This window comes from Canis lupus, chromosome 3 (assembly GCF_048164855.1).
Source record: "Canis lupus baileyi chromosome 3, mCanLup2.hap1, whole genome shotgun sequence".
NCBI classification, from domain to species: Eukaryota; Metazoa; Chordata; class Mammalia; order Carnivora; family Canidae; genus Canis; species Canis lupus.
The window spans coordinates 73,653,037-73,674,753 of NC_132840.1; the positions used below are offsets into that span (position 1 = coordinate 73,653,037).

The 21,717-nt window shown below is 41.1% G+C and overlaps 1 protein-coding gene across 1 annotated transcript in view; it reads right to left on the minus strand.

Moving 5' to 3' along the window:
* MPZL3 (myelin protein zero like 3) overlaps window positions 1-21,717 on the minus strand; it is a 24,257-nt gene continuing 2,540 nt past the window's right edge. The window contains exons 2-6 of the mRNA XM_072822217.1: window positions 14,972-15,138; window positions 11,610-11,820; window positions 9,852-10,017; window positions 7,538-7,601; window positions 1-3,050 (exon numbers count right to left, since the gene is read on the minus strand). Coding sequence (XP_072678318.1) covers window positions 3,024-3,050; window positions 7,538-7,601; window positions 9,852-10,017; window positions 11,610-11,820; window positions 14,972-15,138 — 635 coding nt within the window. The 3' untranslated portion in view covers window positions 1-3,023. The remainder of the gene's footprint in view (window positions 3,051-7,537; window positions 7,602-9,851; window positions 10,018-11,609; window positions 11,821-14,971; window positions 15,139-21,717) is intronic.

The window sequence follows — 21,717 nt, forward strand, 5'->3', positions numbered from 1 at the left end:
TAGCCAGAAAGTGCAAAGCAGTTTATTAATTGTGATGTAGTAAAGATCTCAAGAGTTATGACATCTGTGCACATGGCCCAACAGTGCACATGCTCCTACAAAAAAACGAAAACAAAAAAACGCAGTGAAATGCAGCTGTAAACAGTCCAACAGTCCAACACAGGAGCCAAAGGAATGGAACTGCCTCTTCCGGCAGCAAAGTTTCCAGCTGAGCAGTTAAATGACAGCCTTGGTCCACTCCCTACGGGTCTTCTTATGGCTCTCTTTTGGAACTATAACGGAGTGACACGACGGAACATTCAGATTCAAGGATTTGGCGTCCAACATTTGTTTTACACAGCAGCATACAACATTCCCTCTTGAAGCACCAGTGCACGGTTTGGGAGCTGCAGAAAACTAAGATATTCTCCAAGAAGCCTGGGGTAACTGGCCACATCGGAAACACAAAGCATTTTACAAATTCACATTTGGTGACAGAATTAAGAGCTCAATGCGCAAAATTTATAAGGTAATGTAACCATGAGGAAAGTCTTCAGCAGCCAAAGAAAAATTCTGAAAGGCTTTTTGCCCCTTCTGAAGTTTTCAGAATTAAATTTCCTTTCTAGACCAGACTGGTCTTCATACAGTGCGTTCTGCATAGAAAGCAGCAAAAAGAAAAAGAGAATAGCACTTGAGAAAATATTAAAAGAGTAAGTTTAAAAAAAAATCTCTTCCTTCCATCCTTAAAGAAGGCAGGTATCCAAACACTGATTTTTGCTCCTTTGGGGAGATGGGAGGGGAGAAAGAGAAAGAGAAGAAAAAAAGAAAAAGAAAAAGAAAAGAAAGAAAGAAGAGAGAGGAAGAGAGAAAGAGGAAGAGAGAGAAAGAAGGAAAGAGAGAGAGAAAGAAAAAAGAAAGAAAGAGGAAGAGAGAGAGAGAGAGAGAGAGAGAAAGCAAGCTGTAATCCAGACTCAGTATGAGAGCTGGCCAAGGTCACTGACAGCAGCCTTATGACTGATGTGACCATAAACCAATGGAGCAGACTAAATGATCAGCTTACTCTTATGAAGGATGCTACTATTCAGTCACTTAAGAAGGGCACTTGTTTGAATCATGATCAAACATACAAATAACATGACCGAGTATCCACACAGCACCATCTACCTACAGTGACAAACATACTACACTGGATTGATCCTCATAACATGCCTGAAAGGAAATTACAAGAAAACCCAGATAAAAAACAGTTCCTCAATTCATGAAATGTGGTTTTAGCTGGGTTCCTGTAGCATCATCTCTTTCTCAGAGAAATGAGGACCCATGAGAAGTCTGTCTCACAATTAGATCTCTATCTTTAAATCTTCTAGAGCCCAAAGTATTGACTCACGTTGCTCAAACATGTTTTCCCCTCTCTGCTGAGGTGTCAGACGGTCTCACTAGACTGGCCCCAGACAAGCCCAAGTAGCTCAAGACTCTGAGGGTTAACCACTGGAAATGAACAGTCAATGTGTCTTTTCCTCTTCTACTTCCTTACGTGACCAAAGAAAAGGTATAATGTCTCTTAATGAAACAGATTTTTCTCTAATGTACGGACTAGATTAACAAAAGAAGCCAGGCCAAACCTATACTGTATTTCTTAAAGTCTTTACTGATGACTTCCAGAACTCATAACCCAAATTTTAAAAAATAAATCTCGGCAAAGTGATTTTTTTGTATAACGTATACAGTGTATTATGCTTTGGTACGGAAACCTTCTGAGCCACCTAATGGAGAATCTCAGACTATCCTGTTGAAAAAACAAAGATGGGAGGAGAGAGTAATTTTTGTCTCTCGTAATTGAGAAGTAAACTCTATCACTCTTTTACAGAGGACTACACTGTCAATCCTTCTGGGCATGTCACACATATTTCTTAATGGCTTATAGAAAATCCCATGTAAATTAAAATTTGGAATAGGTTGCTGTGGGAAAATGGAGGAAGTTAATATAAGTATCGGAGGAGAGAAATGAGAAGTAGAGGTTATGTACCACCTCACTTCCTTAAGTCAAATATTATGCAAAAAACGTTTGTAAATACTCAGTTCACTCGTATTTGGCACCTTTTAGAACACAAAGAAGTTCTGAAGAATGAGACAGGTCAAAAAGATTATTTCCTATAAATAGAAGCTTCATTAAAGTCAATCCAACATTTGAACTCAAGTGGCATTTGTTTAAAAAAAAAAAAAAGTATTTCCTTGCAAAGAACTGAAAATACTCTTTACCTTCGCCAATAAGTCTTTCAAAGAGTTTTTCTTGCCTCTGATCTGGGACGTCAAGAAGGAAATCACTAATCAGTCAGCTATAAGGAAGTAAAGTAACAAACCTAAATCCTCACAAGACAAAAGAAAGGAATCCCTCTAGGTCACCATTCCTTTCCTTAATTATAAATTGATGGCACTTTAATACTTTAAAAACCCAGTCAAGGCAAACCATGGACTCCAGGCCCTACCAACTCTACAGAAATTAGAGTTCCAAGTTACATTGTGTCACAAAACCAGTGAGAATTTGCTCTTTGCTGATTCAAGCTGAAAACCTTCACGGAGCAAATATCAAAAGATATTTATCCCAAACAAACATTTCATCTGGTAGCATGTCAGGAACATACGAGCTCCATTTCATATTTTCAAAATATTCTGGCATCAGCAGTGTGGCCAACATTTCAGATTCTCCCCCAAATAACTGGAAGAAAACATGTAATACATTCAAGAGCAAAGGGGAGTCAAAAAGTATCTTTCTATTCAGGAAAAGAACTCCTTCATTCAACTAGCACATAAGTTATTCAAAGGGATAGTTTTGAGTTTCTTCTGAGGGTTCTTGAATAGTTTATAAATATAAAAAGAACATTTCTTCAATAAATAAATGGTTCCTGAAGTCTCTACTGATGACTTCCAGAATCCTCCAGCACTGCCATCCAAGCCAGCTCCTACTTCTCGCAGGCGCTTTAGCTGTCGGTGGGATGGGACATTGTCTGCTAGCAGGTGACTCTTCTTATACTGTGAAGACTTCATCAATATGTCTCTTCATAGTCTGAATCCTGGAGGGAAAGAACAGCAGTTGTGGTGGTTTATATGAAGTAGAATGCCACTGTCAGACTTTAGACGAAGACTTCGTGCTATGACCCCTCAGGTGGAACTCAGCACAAGGGGTCAGTCCCAGGGAAATGGCACTGACTCAGCACACCTGCTTTCCCATGAAGCATCACAGGACCTCCATACACTGGTTGTCTTTTGGACTGATTTCTGCTTTGAAACCCTAACAGTTCCCTTTTCCATGACGGATATTTTTTAAAAACCTCAACACACATGAAAAGGCACCTGTCTGCAGCAGAACATGCAGGACCATACCTCGGAGTCTGGGTTTCTCAGTTTCTCTGAGTTCTAATGCCAACTCCACCCCCTGCTGGCTGCACGACCTTGAGTAAAGTTATTAAACGTCTCTCAGCCTCAGTTTCCTTATCTGTAAAATGGAGGGTAATAAAAATACAGACACCTCACAGAAAGTCTACAAGAACTGAATGGGATGATGTATGGAAATCACTTCCCATTGTGCCCAGCACTTTGCAAACATTCATTCAAGATTAGCTACTATTGGGACGCCTGGGTGGCTCAGCGGTTTAGCACCACCTTTGGCCCAGGGCGTGATCCTGGAGACCAAGGATCAAGTCCCACATCAGGCTCCCTGCATGGAGCCTGCTTCTCCCTCTGCCTGTCTCTGCCTCTCTGTGTGTCTCCCATGAATAAATAAATAAAATCTTAAAAAAAAAAAAAAAGATTAGCTACTATTACCATGATTCTTATTTTTATCATTTAAACTTGGATTCATTACTCCTCCCCGCAAGTGGCCCATTAGTACTACCTGGCACGCCACATTTCTCTGGCCCATTCATTCTTCTATTCTCCTGGATGACTGTTCCCAACCTTCCTCTCTCTTCTCAAACCCCCAGCACCTCTTCCTCACTTCCTTCTTAGCTAATCACTTTGCTGTCTCCCACACTCAGGATAGAGTAGCCAGCAAGGAAACTCTGAGCTCCTGTTGCCATACTTACATGCATCTGGGCTCATCTGCGTGGCCTTCCCTACTCGTCTTATGGATACCCTCTCCCTGCCTTTCTCCAAGATCAACATTCCTGTTGTGCATCACATCCTGGAGCTATGTCAGCAACTTCCCCTTCTCCCTCCTGCAGCATCATTTTTCCCTTTTCTACTGAATCATGCCCATCAGCCTATAAATGTGCTATAATCTCTCTCATCTTAAACAGAAAGTAACTCTTGACACACATCCCCCACCTACCTATTGCTCTATTTCTCTGCATCTCTTCACAGCAAAACTCCTGGCGAGAGCTGTTTACACCCACTGTCACCCATGTCTCTCTTCTCGTTCTTTCTCGACCTTACTCCCATCTTCCCCACTATTCTCCCGAAGCTGCTTGTGCTAAGGTCACCAATGACCTCCACGTCACCAGATCAGCCAATAATCAACCCTCCGCTCTCATTTTACTTGACCTGACTCAGCAGCAACTGACACGGTTAATCACTTTCTTTTCCTTGAAACACATTCTTCACTTGGCTCCCAGGATGGCAAACCCCCTTGGCTTTCTCTTACCTCACTGGACGTTCCTTCTCAGCCTCCTTTCCCAATTCCCCCTTCCTCTTCCAAACTGCCAACCTTTCAGAGCTCTGGGGCTCTAGTCTATATCTCTTCCACCTATGCTATCAATTCCACCAGTTGCTCAAATCAAGAATCATGAATTATCCCTGACTCCTCTCATTCTTTCACAGATACGTGAAACCCATCCATAAATCCTTCAGGCTTTACCTTCCAATTGGAATCAGAATACGACCACTCCTTACCACCCTGGCTCAAACTAGTACCACCTTCTCTCACCTGCATTATTGCTAAGGTCTCCTAATTGAGTTTTCTGACTCTCATGATCCCTTGACCGTGATATCACCTATTCTCAACACAGAAGCCAGAGTAAGCCTTTGGAAATAAGTAGTGCTTCTCTTCTTAAAAACCTCCAGCGGGATCCCTGGGTGGTGCAGCGGTTTGGCGCCTGCCTTTGGCCCAGGGCGCGATCCCAGAGACCCGGAATCGAATCCCACATCGGGCTCCTGGTGCATGGAGCCTGCTTCTCCCTCTGCCTGTGTCTCTGCCTCTCTCTCTCTCTCTCTCTCTGTGACTATCATAAATAAATAAAAATTAAAAAAAAAACCTCCAGCATGTTCCATTTCTTTAAGAATAAAAGCCAAAAAAAAAAAAAAAAGAATAAAAGCCCAGATTATTCCAATCACTTATAGTTTCTAAGATGTGACATTGTCTCTCTGATATCAACAAATGCTATTCTTCACCTTGCTCACTTCATTCCTGCCACACTGGTCTCCTTGCTGTCCCTAGAACTTGCTGTCCCTGAAATGTGTTCCCCTCCACAAGGTCTTTCCACCTACCATTTCCTCTATCTGGAATGTTCCTGCACAACAGCTATATGGCTGCTTATCTACTTCTTTTAGGTGTTTGCTCAAATATTGTTTCAATGAGGGTGTCCCCACTCACCCTCTATCCAACCATCCCATCTCCCTTGCCTATCTTATTTTTCCTACTGCATTAAGTACCACCTGGTATATTCTATGTTTTGCTTATTTTTTAAAGATTTAGTTAGTTATTATTTGTACCCACAATTTAAGGGAAGGTGACGTTTCAGTTGTGTCTTGAAGAATGAGAGTTTTCTTTCTTTTTAAGTTTTATTTTTAATTTATTTATGATAGTCACACAGAGAGAGAGAGAGGCAGAGACATAGGCAGAGGGAGAAGCAGGCTCCATGCACCAGGAGCCTGATGTGGGATTTGATCCCGGGTCTCCAGGATCGCGCCCTGGGCCAAAGGCAGGCGCTAAACCGCTGCGCCACCCAGGGATCCCGAATGAGAGTTTTCTACACATGGAAAAGAATGTGAGTTATTTGAGGGCAGAGATTTTTGTCACTATTGTTCACTCCGGTTTCCTAAGTACCCAAAATCATATCTGATACATAACAGATACTCAGTAAAAACTACTGAATGAATTAATATCTGAAATGTGGGGGCACCTGGGTGGTCCGTTAAGCATCGAGTCCCACGTCAGGCTCCCTGCTCAGTGGGGACCTGCTTCACTCTCTCCCTCTGCCCTCTGCTCTCTCTCACTACCTCTCTCTCTCAAATAAATAAATGCAATCTTTTTTTTTTAAGATTTTATTTATTTATTCATGAGAGACAGAGAGAGAGAGGCAGAGACACAGGCAGAGGGAGAAGCAGGCTCCATGTAGGGAGCCCAACGTGGGACTCAATCCCGGAACCCCAGGATCACGCCCTAGGCCAAAGGCAGCGCTAAACCGCTGAGCCACCCAGGCTGCCCAAGCAATCTTTTTTTAAAAAATATCTGAAATGTGGATAATAATCATGGATACTAACTTATTTTGTATTACTAGAATATTCAAACCCTGAAGGGTTATTGCTAGATCCTCTTCAACTTTCCCCTCATCTTACATATTATATTCAAGCTTGAAAGAGAGAGAAACAAAGAACACTGCAGTGAATAGTTGGGCTATGGTCATCTGGCTAAGTACTGAGCTTGGCCATAAGTACAAAGAGAACTCAAGTTTAAACCCTGCAAATGACAGGTATGTTTCATATTAGATCATAAGTTGCTTTTGACCTGTTTCCAACTTCACCACATCAGAGGCTCTTTCCTCCCAGGACGCTGGGACAACCACGCAAGCCTACCAATCACAGCAAGAGCTTTAAAAAAAAAAATGGAGGGATGACAGCTTTGAAAATTTAAATCAACACTCAGGCCTTCAAACATGGGTATTTCTATTTTTTTTATTTTATTTTATTTATTTTATTTTATTTTATTTTATTTATTTTATTTTATTATTTTATTTTATTTTATTTTATTTTATTTTATTTTATTTTATTTTATTTATTTTATTTTTTTAAGTAGGCTCCATGCCCAGCATGGAGCCCAACACATGGCTTGAACTCAAAACCCTGAGATCAAGATCTGAGCTAAGATCAAGAGTCAGACACTTGGGAGCCACCCAAGCATTCCTCCAACATGGGTATTTTTTATCGATAAAGCCACAAGTCACCTAAAAGGTTATATCACTCCAATTCCCTGGGAAAAACAAAAAAACTGAAGCAGAGCAGGAAAGTTCAGTTCAGGATTCTGAGTCCAGGCACCCAAAGTCTCCTAGTGTGACGTTAGTGGCATGGGCCACTCCTCTCTCAGGGTGCTCTCTGTCAGTAGGCAGAGACGTGGTCCCCTTCCCTAACCTAAGGACACCACTCTATGCTCATGAGTGAAACCAAAATAATGGTTAGAATTGGTAGGGGCTCCTTGAGACCAAAATACTTTGGGGAAAGACCTTGGTTCATACCCTACTTTGGACCTTAACTGCATATCCTCTGCTGCCTCTGAGGGCAAAGGATCCCCTTAAGTAAGCAGGAAAATGGAACATGAGTAGTAAACAAAGAAATGGCATGGGCTTACCAGGCACTCAGCACAACGGACGCAGAGCCTCGCCATGCAATCATCCCCCTCCTCTTGGTCAGTGCTGGAGAAAAAGAAGAAAACCAAATCTGAACAATTATTGTCCTTGGTACAGTAGAGCACTTAAGGGCACAGCTGTTGAAGTCAGACAGGTATCATTTTAAATTCCAGTTCTACCACTTACAAGAAGTGTGAGTAGGCAGGTTACTTACACTCTGGGATAAAAAATAACCGCATGTAAAACACGTACCACAGGGCCTGACACATAGGAAGTGCCCAATAATAGAAGCTGGTCCCAATCATTCATTTAGAAATGTACTGAGCACCAACCATGCCTGAGCCATCCTCTTGGGCTGGGGATCAAGACACAAATAAAACACTGCTCCTTTGAAGAGTTCACAACCTCCAGGGTGTGAGAAACCTGTTGAAACCTAACAAGTACGTTATGATACAACATAATAAAATGTTTTAATAAGCTTAAGGTCAAACTGCTGTGGCAGCAAAGACGGGGGAGTAGCCTGTTCTCCTAGGTGGATTCCAGGGAGATTCCAGAGAAGAAGATATTTCAACTGGGTCAGGGAGGATCAGGAAGTGTTTTCTAGGCAAACAGGGAGGGAAGGAGAGGATTCCAAGTCAGAGAAAAGCATGCAGGGGGGTAAAAAGAAGAAAGACCTGAGTGAATGCAGCTTATTTAGAGAAGAAAATAAGCTGTGTAAGCTGGCATTTGGAGTGAACCAGGTGAAATGTCAGGAAACAATGGGCCTGAAGTTTGGATCATAAGGAATCTTGTTAGAGCATGCTTAGAAATAGACACCTCAGGGCGCCTGGGTGGCTCAGTTGGTTAAGTGCCTTCGGCTCAGGTCATGATTTTGGGGTCCTGGGATCTACTCCCACGTCGGGCTCCCTGCTCAGCAGAAAGCCTGCTTTTCCTTCTGCCTCTGCCCTTCCCCTGCTCGTGCCCTCTCTTCCTCTCTCTGTCTCAGGCAGTCATTCTCTCAAATAAATAAATAAATAAAATCTTTTTTAAAAAGAAGAAGAAATAGACTTCTTAGTATTTCTACCAAGAGCTCTTTACCTTTTTCAGGGGACCAAAGATCCCCACAAAGGGCACTCTCTCTCCAATCAAATAAACACATGTACACATGAGCATGTGCATGCACACACACATGCACAGACAAATAAAATTTTAGACTTCCCCAAGGAAGACTTCCTTAAGTCTTAAGGTTCCTTAAGGAAGTCTTAAGGTTAAGAACCTCCGATATAGACAATGAAGAATCAAAAGAGGTTTTAGGCAGACTTTAGTCACCTGTTTTCTGTGGGTTTTTTTTTTTAAGATTTGTGTTTTGGGTTTTTTTTGTTTTGTTTTGTTTTTTGTTTTCATGAGAGAGACACAGAGAGAGGCAGAAACACAGGCAGAGGGAGAAGCAGGCTCCCCTCAAGGAGCCCGATGCGGAACTCGATCCCAGAACCCGAGATCATGCCCTGAGCCAAAGGCAGACACTCAACTGCTGAGCCACCCAGGTGTTCCTGTCATCTGTTTTTAGTAGATTTATTCTTAGGGAAAATACTGGATCATGCCTGCTCACTGGCAACATGATGTTTCATAAATGCCTTCGATAATCACAGTCCAATTAGCCTCTCAGAGCACCTGCTGACCAAGAACAGATCTTTCTTATTTAAAATGGTTTTGCTGTCCAAGGCTATCCTTAAAGCCTTCCTATTGCTTAGGCATTTTCTGTTGGGACACATCAGCTTGGTGCCAAAATGAGAAGGGAAAAATAACTGACTTGTTGGAATTTCCTGTTAATTTTTAAGGATTGTGATATTCATTCCAGAATTTATTTATTTACTTACTTACTTATTAGAGAGGGGGAGAAAATGAGCAAGAGAGGAGAGGCAGAGAGAGAGGGAAAGAAAGAATCTTAAGCAGGCTCCAAGCCCAGCACAACACCTGATGCAGGGTTTGATCTCATGACCCTGAGATCATGATCTGAGCCGAAGTCAAGAGTCAGATGCTTAACCAACAGAGCCACACAGGCACCCTCACCACTTCAGAATTTATATGTAGAACCATAGCATAGTACAATCTGATTTTCAAAGCAGAGACTAGGACCCCATATTCACTGCTCCATCTCTCTCTCCAAATTAATATCCACTAGCTTCACTTCCAACCTTCCTTCTAATACTCCTTGGCAGAACTAAACTTGGCCTGGGAAAAAGGAAAGGGGTGGACTCAAGGGCTCTGGGGACTATCCACAAAGCAGGGCTCTGCAGAGAAAAGGAGTTAACTGCTCAGGGCTCCAGCTGGACTTACTCATCTGAAACTTCAATGGATGACTTCTTATAGCCAGACTTGCTCCTCTTCTTCAGCCCTGCCGACTTCCTCGCCATCCTCACCAGCAGCAGAACCACCACCACAGCTGAGGGGAGGAAGACAAGGATGGAGAGGAGGGCCACAGAGGAGAGCATGGTGCCAAAACCTAGAGGAAGAAAAAAGGAAGGTGAGAGGGACAGACAAGGTGCAAAAGGGCCTCCTTTGACATAACTAGATTTTACTTTTGCATTTGTATCTCTTCTGATAACAACAAGCATTAATTCATTGTAGAAGAGGTGGAAAGTACATGAAATTACAAGGAAAAGCAAAAATGTAGCCATAATGCCACTACATAGGATTGACACATTGGTATCTACCCATTCAGCGTTCCTTCTCGGAGTTATGTGGGTATGGGTCTGCAGATAGGAGAGTGTTTATTTTTAGAACTTTGAATCATATTTTACAGACTACTTCTAAACTCCTTTTTTTAAATGTAATATATGATAAATTTTTCCCATGTCATTAAAAATTCCTTCCCAGTGTTACTTTTTCATGGCTGCGCAGTATTCTACTACACTGAATAATTTGCTGAACCAATGCTGGGCATTCAAGCTGTTCCCAATTCCTTTCTACAAGCTACATTATGATGATCATCTTTGTACATAAATCCTCATATTTACCTCTATTTCCTTAAGATAAGATTTAAAATGGGATTCCTGGGTTGAAAGGCATACACTTTTAAGGCTTCAGATTCATATTACCGAACTGTCTTCCAAAAAAACAATACTAGTTTCTACACAGCCTGCAGCATGAATGTGCCTATATCTTTGAAATCTTGAGTTACCGTCTCAAAAAAAGAAAGAGAGAGGGAATGGGAAGGGAGGCAGAAAGAAACAGGGAAAAAAAGACAGACAGGTAAACTTGAGAAAGACCTGGGAGATAAAGCATCTATAACAAACCATAATGCAGTTCTGTATCTCTACATCTTTGGTTCAAATCCAACAGAGGATTAGAATGACCACTCAGTATTCACCCAGGAATAATGTAGAAAAAAAGGTGCGTCCTTAACCTACTTTCCTGCACTTTCACACTAAAAGGAAAATGCTGCCCTTTGTAACAGAAATGTGCTGCTTCCCATCATTAGAGGGGGCACTCTTTCAACACACAGGCAAGATCATGGCCTCATAACTGAGGATATGAACAGATTAGGGAAATCAAATGGCTTCTATTTCATACTGATAACAAGCCTCCATTGACTCAGGTTTGCCATGCATTTCACAAGACCTCTGGTCACCTGAGGTTAAAATAAAAAATACATAATGGGGAAACTATAACAGCATTTGAAAAACAACTTCAGTTTGCAAAATAAAGATTAAGAAATTCATCCTAGGATGCCTGGGTGGCTCAGTCTGTTGGGTGGCTCCCTTCAGCTCAAGTCATGATCCCAGGGTCCTGGGATGGAGCTCTGCATCAGGCTCCCTGCTCAGTGGGGAATCTGTTTCTTCCCCCTCCCACTCTCCCTGCTTGTGCTCACATGTGCTCTCACTCTCTGTCAAATTAATAAATAAAATATTAAAAAAAAGAAAAGAAAAGAAAGAAAAGAAATTCATCCTAATAGATAATTCAGGATGGCAGACTGTTCCACTGACTGACTGGCTTATAAAGACAGTAGGTGGTTTTGCTTGTCCCTAACTTCTACAGTAAGCACCATGGAAGTCACAGAGCCTGGCAGAAGAAGGCTGGTGGCAGTTGGCTTACCCCTTTCTGTCACTGTTAGCTCTGTCACGGGAATATTATGGTGCACATCTGGGGGATTCTTCACAGCACAGCTGAATGTCCCATTGTCCTTTATAGTAGGGTTGCTTATGCTTATAGATGCATCCCCTTTGTATACATCTCCAACCCAGGAAATTCGATCCCGAAATGTGCCTGCTGTGGTTGGGTACTGGAAGGACTGATAATGGAAAATCTAAGAAAGCAACACCATAACAACAACAACAAAAAAGTTAATTTGCAAAATGCAATGAAAATGTAAAGCTAAGTAGGTCCAAAATCAAGTACAAAGGTATAATGGATTTTCTCAGTTGGACATTTTCTTTGTAATATTTGGTTCACCTCCATCCTATGGGTTAAAAGACAAGTTAATACACTTATCAGGAAAAGGCCTGACAAAAGAGTCCTAGGATCCTAACTCTCAGATCTTCTAAATTCTCCCTGAATTCCTAAAGCAGTAGTTGTCACCCGGGGGCCAATGTGGGTCTCCAGGAAACATCTGGCAATTATTGGAGACAGTTGTGGTTGTCGCGGTTGGGGAGAGTGCTACTGGCATCTTGTGGGTAGAGGTCACAGATGCTGATAAAAATCCTACATTGCATGGGATAGCTTCCCACAACAGAGAATTATCCAGCTCAAAACGTCAATAGTGCTAAAGCTGAGAACCCCTATTCTAAAGTAGCATCTGTTATTTGTGTGGTACTTTCTGGTTTGCAAATGATTCCCACCGATTTACTCACTTGAGCCGCATAACAACACTGAACTATATACACGGGGCAGGTATGATTATCCCAAATTTACAGAAAGGGAAACAAAGCCAAAAACTAAGTGAGTTACTCAAAGGCACACAGCTAATAAGTAGGCAGGGGAAGTTTTTGTTTATTCCTCAAACAAACAGAAGTAGGTATAATATAATCAAGCCTCTCTCAAGTTATCTATCTTGGCAATTAATAAAACCCCCAAGCCAAATGCATGATCAGGACTCAATGAATGTCTGTTGAATTAAAACAGCGCTGCTTCAGATTGATGGTCAGACACTTTGTCACCAAAAGCACTTCATTATGTCTGGTAGAGGGCAGACAGGTACTACAACACAATATGGTCTTTCTCTCTTATGCAAGATTCAAGGCTTTCCTCTTTTTTTGTTTACATGGTACTTCCCCATTTACAACCACCAAATTGCCCAATTTTGAAGAGCAACTTCCCAGAGAAGACGCTGAATCACTTAACACTTCATGCACTCATCCAATGAATACTTATAGCACACTTACTATATATTGGGCACTATGTTAAGCAAAAAAATTCAGTGAGAGCCAACCAGGCATAGTCCCTAATCTCATGGATTTTTACAGTCTAATGGGAAATACAGATATTAAGAAATAGTAACATGTGTGATGAATGTTCCAAAGAAGGAGATAAGGGGCACCTGCCTGACTCAGTTGGTGGAACAGCAACTCTTGATTTCAGGGTGTTGAATTCAAGCCTCATGTTGGCTGTAGAGATTACTTAAAATAAAATCTTAGGGATGCCTGGGTGGCTCAGTCAGTTAAGCGTCTGCCTTGGGTTTATGTCATGATCCCAGGGTCCTGGGATCAAGTCCCACATTGGGCTTCCTGATTAGCAGGGAATCTGCTTATCCCTCTCCTTCTTCCCCTCTCCTGGCTTGTTCTCTCCTCTCTCACTCTCTCTTGCTCAAATAAACAAAAAAAAAATCTTAAAAATAAAATAAAATCTTAAAAAAAAACAAAGAGGGAGGTAATGAATGCCTATAATAATAATCAGTGGATTATTAGCATCTATATAAAAGGGTTTGGAACTCCTTACTGACAAATCAAGGCATGCGTGTGTATCTTCAAGATTAATCCAACCTGTAAATTCCAAGTTAAATTGGTGATACTCATATCCTTGCTACCCAATTAGTGTGACAGGATCCTGACTGACTTGACCTGGACCATGACATCATGTCTCATGACTTTAAAGGTCCACTGATCCCAACTTGTGTGAGCTTGCTGAGTTTCTGACCAGCCTCATAGAAAACAGCACCATACAAGAACTGATGCTTGCAGTTAAGGTTTCTGACCCAAGAAGATCCCCTACTGCTTGCTCTGTCCTACTTTTGGCCAATGAGGCAGAGTCGAAAAAGGCCAGCCGTAGTTTTCTGACCACTCAAAATAAAGTGAACTATTTTAAGTCTAAAGAAAAAGGGAGGGGCACCTGGGTGGCTCAGTGGTTGAGGGCCTGCGTTCAGCTCAGGCTGTGATCCCAGAGTCGTGGGATCAAGTCCCACATCAGGCTTCCTGCGGGGAGCGTGCTTCTCCCTCTGCCTATGTCTCTGCCTCTCTCTCTGTGTTTTTCATGAATAAATACATAAAATCTTTAAAAGAGAGAGAAAGAAAAAGGGACCACGAATACAGCCTAGCTTCCTTCACTGGAATCCCCTCCCCAACTCCTAGCTATGTGGCATTCGATAATGGGTCCTAAAACAAAACTCAAAGCTTATATATTAAAATCAGAGAGAAGGGTCTCCAATGAAGGAAACAGGATAAAAGAATTAAGGATGCTTTCAAAAATACAATTTTAACATACAGCTACAACATTCACATTATTGATAGCACCTATGCTGAACTGAGGATACTGCTGGAAGCATAAAGAGAAAGGGTTTTTTATAGCATTGCAATCTTCAATTAGACATCCACAATGAGATCCAAACCATAAATGTGTTTTATATGTGTATATAAAGTATATTGCTTCTAATACCGCAAGACCATCTGTCACTAACAGCATCTGTCATCCACACGAGGTGCCACCATCTCCTTCAAAGGGAACAATATAAATCAATGCAGATGTTTATACACTAGGAGACGATGCCAAGATAAATCTACAGAGTATAGTTAAACCAATAGATATACCCACTGAGACAACCTCATACCACAGGAAATGAGCAGCTTTATGAAAAAAGACATCTATGACTGGGACCTATAGAATTTTTCTATCCAGCGGTCCTGGAGGTACTCTTTTTAGTATCTTGAATCTGAAAACAAGCTTCGAAAACATGCAAGAGGAAACAACAAAGAGGAAACAAAAGTAAGCCACGTTTCCTCTGAATTTCTGACAATGTTTTTCCTCATAGCTTATGTACAACATCTCACACTGAAGAATGAGAAGCCCTACATGACCAAATGAACGCCACATAGGGTAGCAGCTCATCTTCTTCTATTCATATAGAAGCTCATGTTCAATTCTAAGATGAGAAGACCTGAGGTACACCTGGGACCTGGAATAGAAGGATTCCAGAGCTGTTGACTACTGAAGACTCAAAGAAATCTCCTTAATAGGAAAACACTCACTGATTCTGTACGACTGCTGCCAGGGGTTCGGTATGTCCAGTCGATGGTAAGTTTGTCAGTGACAGATGAAGTCGACTTAAAGGTGCATTTCAACTTGATCTTCTCTCCCACATAACCCCGGACATGGCCATCCACTTTAATCTCCAAGGAAAGAACGACGTGAACACCTAAAGCAAGCCCAACATGTAAAAGGGATGCATCTGGGTGAACACATAGACTTGAGTGAGCAACACAGAGACACTATAGTTTTTTAGGGCTCTTGTAGTAATAGATAAATATCTTCTCAGGCAGGCCCAGAAGAACAAGAACAAGGAGCAGCTATCTGCATTAACCAAGGGGTAGTCTTTTTTTTTTTTTTTTTTTTTTGTCATTTTACAATATTAAATTACAGAATAAATGCTTGGGTAAAAAACTCTAAAACCTGATCACACCAGCATTTTTCCAAATACGGACTTGTGGTTAAATGCAGTACAAACAAGTGGGTCCGCCTACGGCAGCTGAAACACAATGCCATGTACTCCCCCTCCTCCACCCCCTGACACACTTATACCCCAGGAATTATAGCAGCTGCTGTGGTCTCAGGGACTTACCCCCAAGTACAGCACACTTGTAACCTGAAGCTACCACTTTCTCAACCACCAGCAAAATAAGAACAGAAAATAAGAGGAGGAAATTTTTTCAAAGAATTTTTGAAAACTGCCCCCAAGTTCTATCCAGTTGTGTTTTATTTTTTTCCCCCTCTTAAAGCTGCTTAATGAATCCTACATCCATTAAAAGTAAATCATGGGGAAGGAACACAGAACAATTTAATGCATTCTAAAATGCAAAAATAAGATAATCATTTTTAAACTCCCTAGAGATTTAACTCTTTCCAAAACAGGCTCATATATCCAACTTTGGCATTCCAGCTCCACCCAGAAAGAGGTCCCAATTTCTTCTGACCAATCCCCTTTCAAAAAACAGAGTAGAAATTTATCTTCCACTAGGGAGCCATTTTTTAGGGAAGTCATCAGCACTTTGTTTTTACTGCTTTCTTCTCTACTGCAACAAGCCCCGATTCTTTTGTCAGGCCCAAGTCAAACCGGGCAGCAAGGATTCAGAAGAGAACAAACCCACACACCATCCTGAAAACCCACAGTCCCCCTGGTCGAGGCAGGATGCAAATCCCAACTCTATCGCTTGCTAGCTCTATGGTCTTAGCAAGCTATTTTACACTCCAGCTTCTCACCCTGGTGAGAATAATTAACAGCACTTACCTTAGAAAGTCACTGTGTGGAATAAATGAGTTAAAACAGATGTAACACTATAAAGCCTGCCTACCCCCGGAGAGTAAGTGTTCAGTGAAGGTTAGATGGCTTCAACCTTACCGGGGCCTTCAGTTCTGCCTACACTCTCTCAACCTTTCCCATCACAGACACAATTATGAGTCATCAACACCTTTACCTCTGTCTGCTTTGAATCATTTTTCTTGCTCCTCTCAAGACAATCTAGTTTGTTCACATTCCTCTTAAAAGGAGGACACCAAGACTGAGCTCACAACTCTAATAAGACTCTGACCCATCCCAAAGATGAGGATTACCTCTCTTTCCTCCACAGTAGCCACTCTTGACGTTGCCAATGACCTGTCATTCTTCCTTTGACTTTGCAAATGCTGTTCCTCAATCTGGAAAGCCTTCATCCCTCAGCCCCTATTCTCTCCCACAACCTCAGGAATGGATGGATAATCCACACTCTCCTCATACTATTCCTTTATCCTAAAATGTAAATATGGTTGAGAGATTTGAAAGCATGGATTTCGAATTAGATAGACCTGGACTTGCATTCTAGCCCAGCTACTTTCTAGCTGTAAGATTTTAATCACAGTTACCTAACCTGTTTAAGCTTCGATTTCCTTAGAAAGGAAAAAATGACAAGACCTACTTCACTGGATCACTGTAAGGATTTGATAAGATTAAATCAGACAACACATAAAATGCTTATTAGCACAGCATGTGAAATAGAACCTTTCAATAAATGTTAGCTGTTGTTATCAAAATGAATACCACAAACATTCAAAAACCTTCAATAATTCCTTCTTTGGGCTATAGAATAAAACCCACATAGTGACAATCTGGTCCTAAACTTCTGCCTCCACCTATCTACCCATCTCAACCCCTTCACCATGCCCAGAATGTCTGCCATTCCCAAACTTACTCTGTCCTTTCATGTCAATGTGCCTCTTTTTGAATATGGCTTTGTCTGGAAGGCTGTCCCCATTTCTACCAATCCTGCCTGGTCCTTCCATACCACACACAGCCCAAAGCTTGCACACCTTCAAAACTCTGCTCACATAGTACCTCTGTGATACCTTTCCAAATTCCCTGGTGCAGCTCACTGTTCTTTCTTTACTGTTCTCATAGCATTTAGTACATAATGCTCCTCAAGCACACATACTGTTGATTGCCCTCAATTTGTAAAGACTATTTCCCCTGTTACACACAGCACATCAAGGGCAAAAACTCACAGGGAAGGGAGCAGACAGAGATTGAGAGAAGGAAGTGGACAGGTCACCAAAAATTCCAGTATAGGGACAAAGTGTGCTGATCAGATACCCACTCTCTTCCTATCCCCTTTTTGCAATATTTTCCACATTCTGAAGTCCTCTACACTCCTCCCTTTCCAGTGTACCCATTCAGGAAAAGCTCAGCCCTAGATGACCACTCCTATACTATGCCTGTCATACACTGAAGGAGAATAATCACACAACTGCACAGATAGATACCATAAGAAAGTCATGGATTCTACCCATAGCTGAGCCCTTAATGAGGCATGATGACCCTTTAACCAGCCTTAGCTCCTCTTCCTGATTCCTCCAACCTCTGACATTCTCACCATCCTCTATGCAACCTCCAAATCCCTCATTCTCAGAAGAAAATTTCTCCTCTTACTTTTTTCAAGAAATGTAAAGCCATACAAACTGCCCATCCATGCACTCTCCTGCATTTACACCTATCCCCACATCCAATCTGAAAGGGTGTGGTATCTCTTTTCCTACGCAAGGCCAAATCCTTTGGTTCTGCCCTGGATCCCTCCCTTCCAGGTCCTGCTTCAGCAGAAAAACGTCTCTACTCTCTTCGAACTCTTCCTTTCCAGAGGGGCTCTCTCCCCCTTCAGACTTTAAATACAAAGAAGTCTCTCCCATCCTTAAAAACAAATAAACAAGTAACAATAAAGCAAAATAATAATGATCTTTTCTTAACCCCAAAATACTACATGTTACCCCAACTACTGTCTTTTTTTTCCTTTCTAAGCCAGGTTTGTGAAAGAGCAGGGTATGCCTGCACTTCCTCCCTTCCCATCCACTTGTGGACTGCTATTGTACAATACAGAGTCCACTACCATTTCTGGTAAAGGGCATCATGTCTTTTTTTTTTTTTTTAAATTTTATTTATTTATGATAGTCACACACAGAGAGAGAGAGAGGCAGAGACACAGGCAGAGGGAGAAGCAGGCTTCATGCACCGGGAGCCCGATGTGGGATTCGATCCCAGGACTCCAGGATCGTGCCCTGGGCCAAAGGCAGGCGCCAAACCGCTGCGCCACCCAGGGATCCCGGCATCATGTCTTAAAACTACAAAATCCAAGGGATAAAAACTCCAATAGGTATTTTTCTATTCTGATTTTACTGATCTCTCTGATACAGTGACTCCTTGCTCCTAGACCTTCTCTATCCCAAGGCTTTCATGACAATACTCTTATTCATTCACTCATTCTTCAAACATATAGTTACTGAGGATCTGGTTTGTGCCACCCTCTGAGCCTGGAATTAAATGTGAGCAAAATAAATACACACCCTATTTTGGAGCTTAAAATAAAGCAAAAGTTCAACACATTAATCAAATAATCATAAAGACAAATGTATAATTACAAAATCTGATAAGTACCATGAAGCAAAGACAAAAAGAGTGATTATGAGAACTGCACCAGTTATGGTAAAGAAGCAAGGAGTGACTAATGAAAGCTTCACTGAAAAAGTTACTTTTTGAGTTGGGCTCTGAAGAAAAGGTAACAAGGTGAGGAGATGGAGAGCATTCCAGGCAGAGAATACAACATATGCAAAGGTCCTGGGCCAGGAAGGAGCACAGTCAGCCAAGGAACCAAAAGGAAGGCGGTATGGCTCCAACACAAATAGCATAAGAGAAAGGTGTGGCTAGGAGGTAAGCAGGAAGCAGATCATGCAGAGCCTCAGACACTTGGGTCCTTATTCTTACAGTAATGGAAAGCCATGGAAAATACTTAAACATAGGACTGAAGGAGAAGAGACATGATGGGGTTTTCATTTTTAAAAGATCACTCGAGGGAAGACATGCAGGAGAAGTCAAGAGTAAAGATAAGATTACTTAGAAGGCTACTAAAATAGTCAAATGAGAAATAAAGAAAGCTTGAACTGAGTTGGTGGTAGTAGACATGGAAAGAACCAGGAAGACAATACCTACAGATTAAAATCAGCAAGAATTGGTGTTAGCTTAGCTGTGGAATGTTAGGGAAACAGAGATGTCAAGGATGACTCCCAGGTTTCTGACTTGGTGATACCATTCACTGACATAGGAAAGACCAGGCTTGATAGGAAGTACCAGGCTTGATAGGAAAGAACATAAGCTTGATTTTGGATATGTTTAATATGCCTTTGAGATAGCTGAGAGATAATATCAATGGTTAGTTGGCGTAGGGTAAAGGTCAGCAAACTATGGCCCATGGGCCAAATGTAGCCTACAATGTCTCTTTGTAAATGAAGTTTTATTAGAACATAGCCATATTTATATATTTATAAATTGTCTATAGCTGCTTTTGTGATACACAGAACCTTATAAGTAGTTGCAACAGTGACCATATGGTTCACAAAGCCTAAAATATTTATTCTCAGGATGCCTGGATGGCTCAGTTGGTTAAACATCTGCCTTCAGCTCAGGTCATAATCCCAGGGTCTTGGGATTGACCCTGGCATCGGGTTCCCTGCGCAGGTGGGAGTCTGCTTCTCCCTCTATCTCTGCCCCTCCCCCACTCCCAATTGCTCTCTCTCTTGCTCTCCTGCTCATGTTCTATTAAATAAAATATTTAAAAAATAAAAATCAATTGAACATATTTGTGTGGACCTGCTTCTGGGTTCACTATTCTGTTCACCGATTTATGGGTCCAGTTCTGTATAAGTACCACAGTTCTTGGACTACTGTAGCTATATAACAAACCTTAATATCAGGTAGAAAAATAAAAATAAAAAATAAAATATTTATTCTCTAGCCTCTTACAAAAGTTTGCCAACCCTGGTTTAGAGCAAAGAAAAATATATGGGTTACAGTTCTAAGTAGGAATCTCATAATGTCTCTCCAGCCAACTCTGTTACACACACACATACAAACTCCACATGTGATTTAAGTTAACCCACTCAAATTTTAAGTTTCAGAAAATTTGTTTGGAAAGTTATTTAATGCCTCTATGCCTCGTTCATGTTCCTTTCTACATCTGGAATTTTACTCATTCTCCATTTTCTTTCAAGATTTACCTTTGGTGGCACATCCAGGAAGTCTTCCCTGTACCCTCATGGCAGATTAAGGGCACCTCTTCTGTGCTCCCACATTCTTCTCTTAGTACCAGATTCTAAAATTACCTGATGACTTGTCGGTCTTCTCCAATAGACCCTGAGCTCATCAAAACAGAGCCTAGCACACTGTGAATGCTCAGTAATATTCAACTGAATGAAACCATCAAAGTTTCCTTTTTATGGAACAAAAATTATTGCAAAATAAGCTTAAAAACTACAAGTTCTCAGCAAATTTTGGTTACTGAATTATAGTAAGTACACCATTAATAAATCTACCTACCAACTAACTTCTTGTTAATATATTTGAATTCCATATTCACAAGCATGATTCTCCCATAAAGTTATCAATATGTAAAGTCATTTTGCTGAAATCTAAATACTAAGTAAGTGAGTCTTAAGTGTATAGAGAAAAGTAAGAGCCATGGATGAACTAAACTAATCTATATGTCAGGACGTTGGTTCCCCTTGGGAGAGAAAGGATAATAACTGAAAGAAAATAGAAGGAAGATTTCTGGAGTACCAGTGACATTCTATATCTTGATTTGGGTGCTGGCTACCCAGGCGTGTTGTTTCTAAAAATGCATTAAGCTAATTATGATATGTGCATTTATATACATATATATATAAATACGGAAATTAAAAGTGTTTTATGATAAACAGATGTAAAATAATTTGTCTAATCCACTCAAAAAGTAAGAAAAAAATTACTAATCCACTGTTACATTCATTTAGAAATTTTCAACCTAGGGGTGCTTGGGTAGGTTAGTCAGTTAAGTGGCAGCCTTTGGCTCTGAGTCATGATCTCAAGGGTCCTGGGATTGAGCCCCTCATCAGGCTCTCTGCTCAGTGGGGAGTCTGATTCTCCCTCTCCCTCTGTCCCTCCCCACTACTTGTGTGCTCTCTCTCAAATAAATAAAATAAAATCTTAAAAAAAGAAAAAAGAAATTTTCATCCTAGGCCTAATGTGCTTAGGGAGATTTAAATTTTCTCCTGAGTAAAAAAATCATTCTTGCCAGGTCAAAATAGCCAATATATATATACTCATAATAATTAACAATTTTTTTAATTTGGGAGGAACCAAGAAAACCACATTTAAACACACATTAATTTTATACACGAAGGAATGAAAAAAATGTGAAAAAACTCCCAGTTTTGTACAACCAATTTC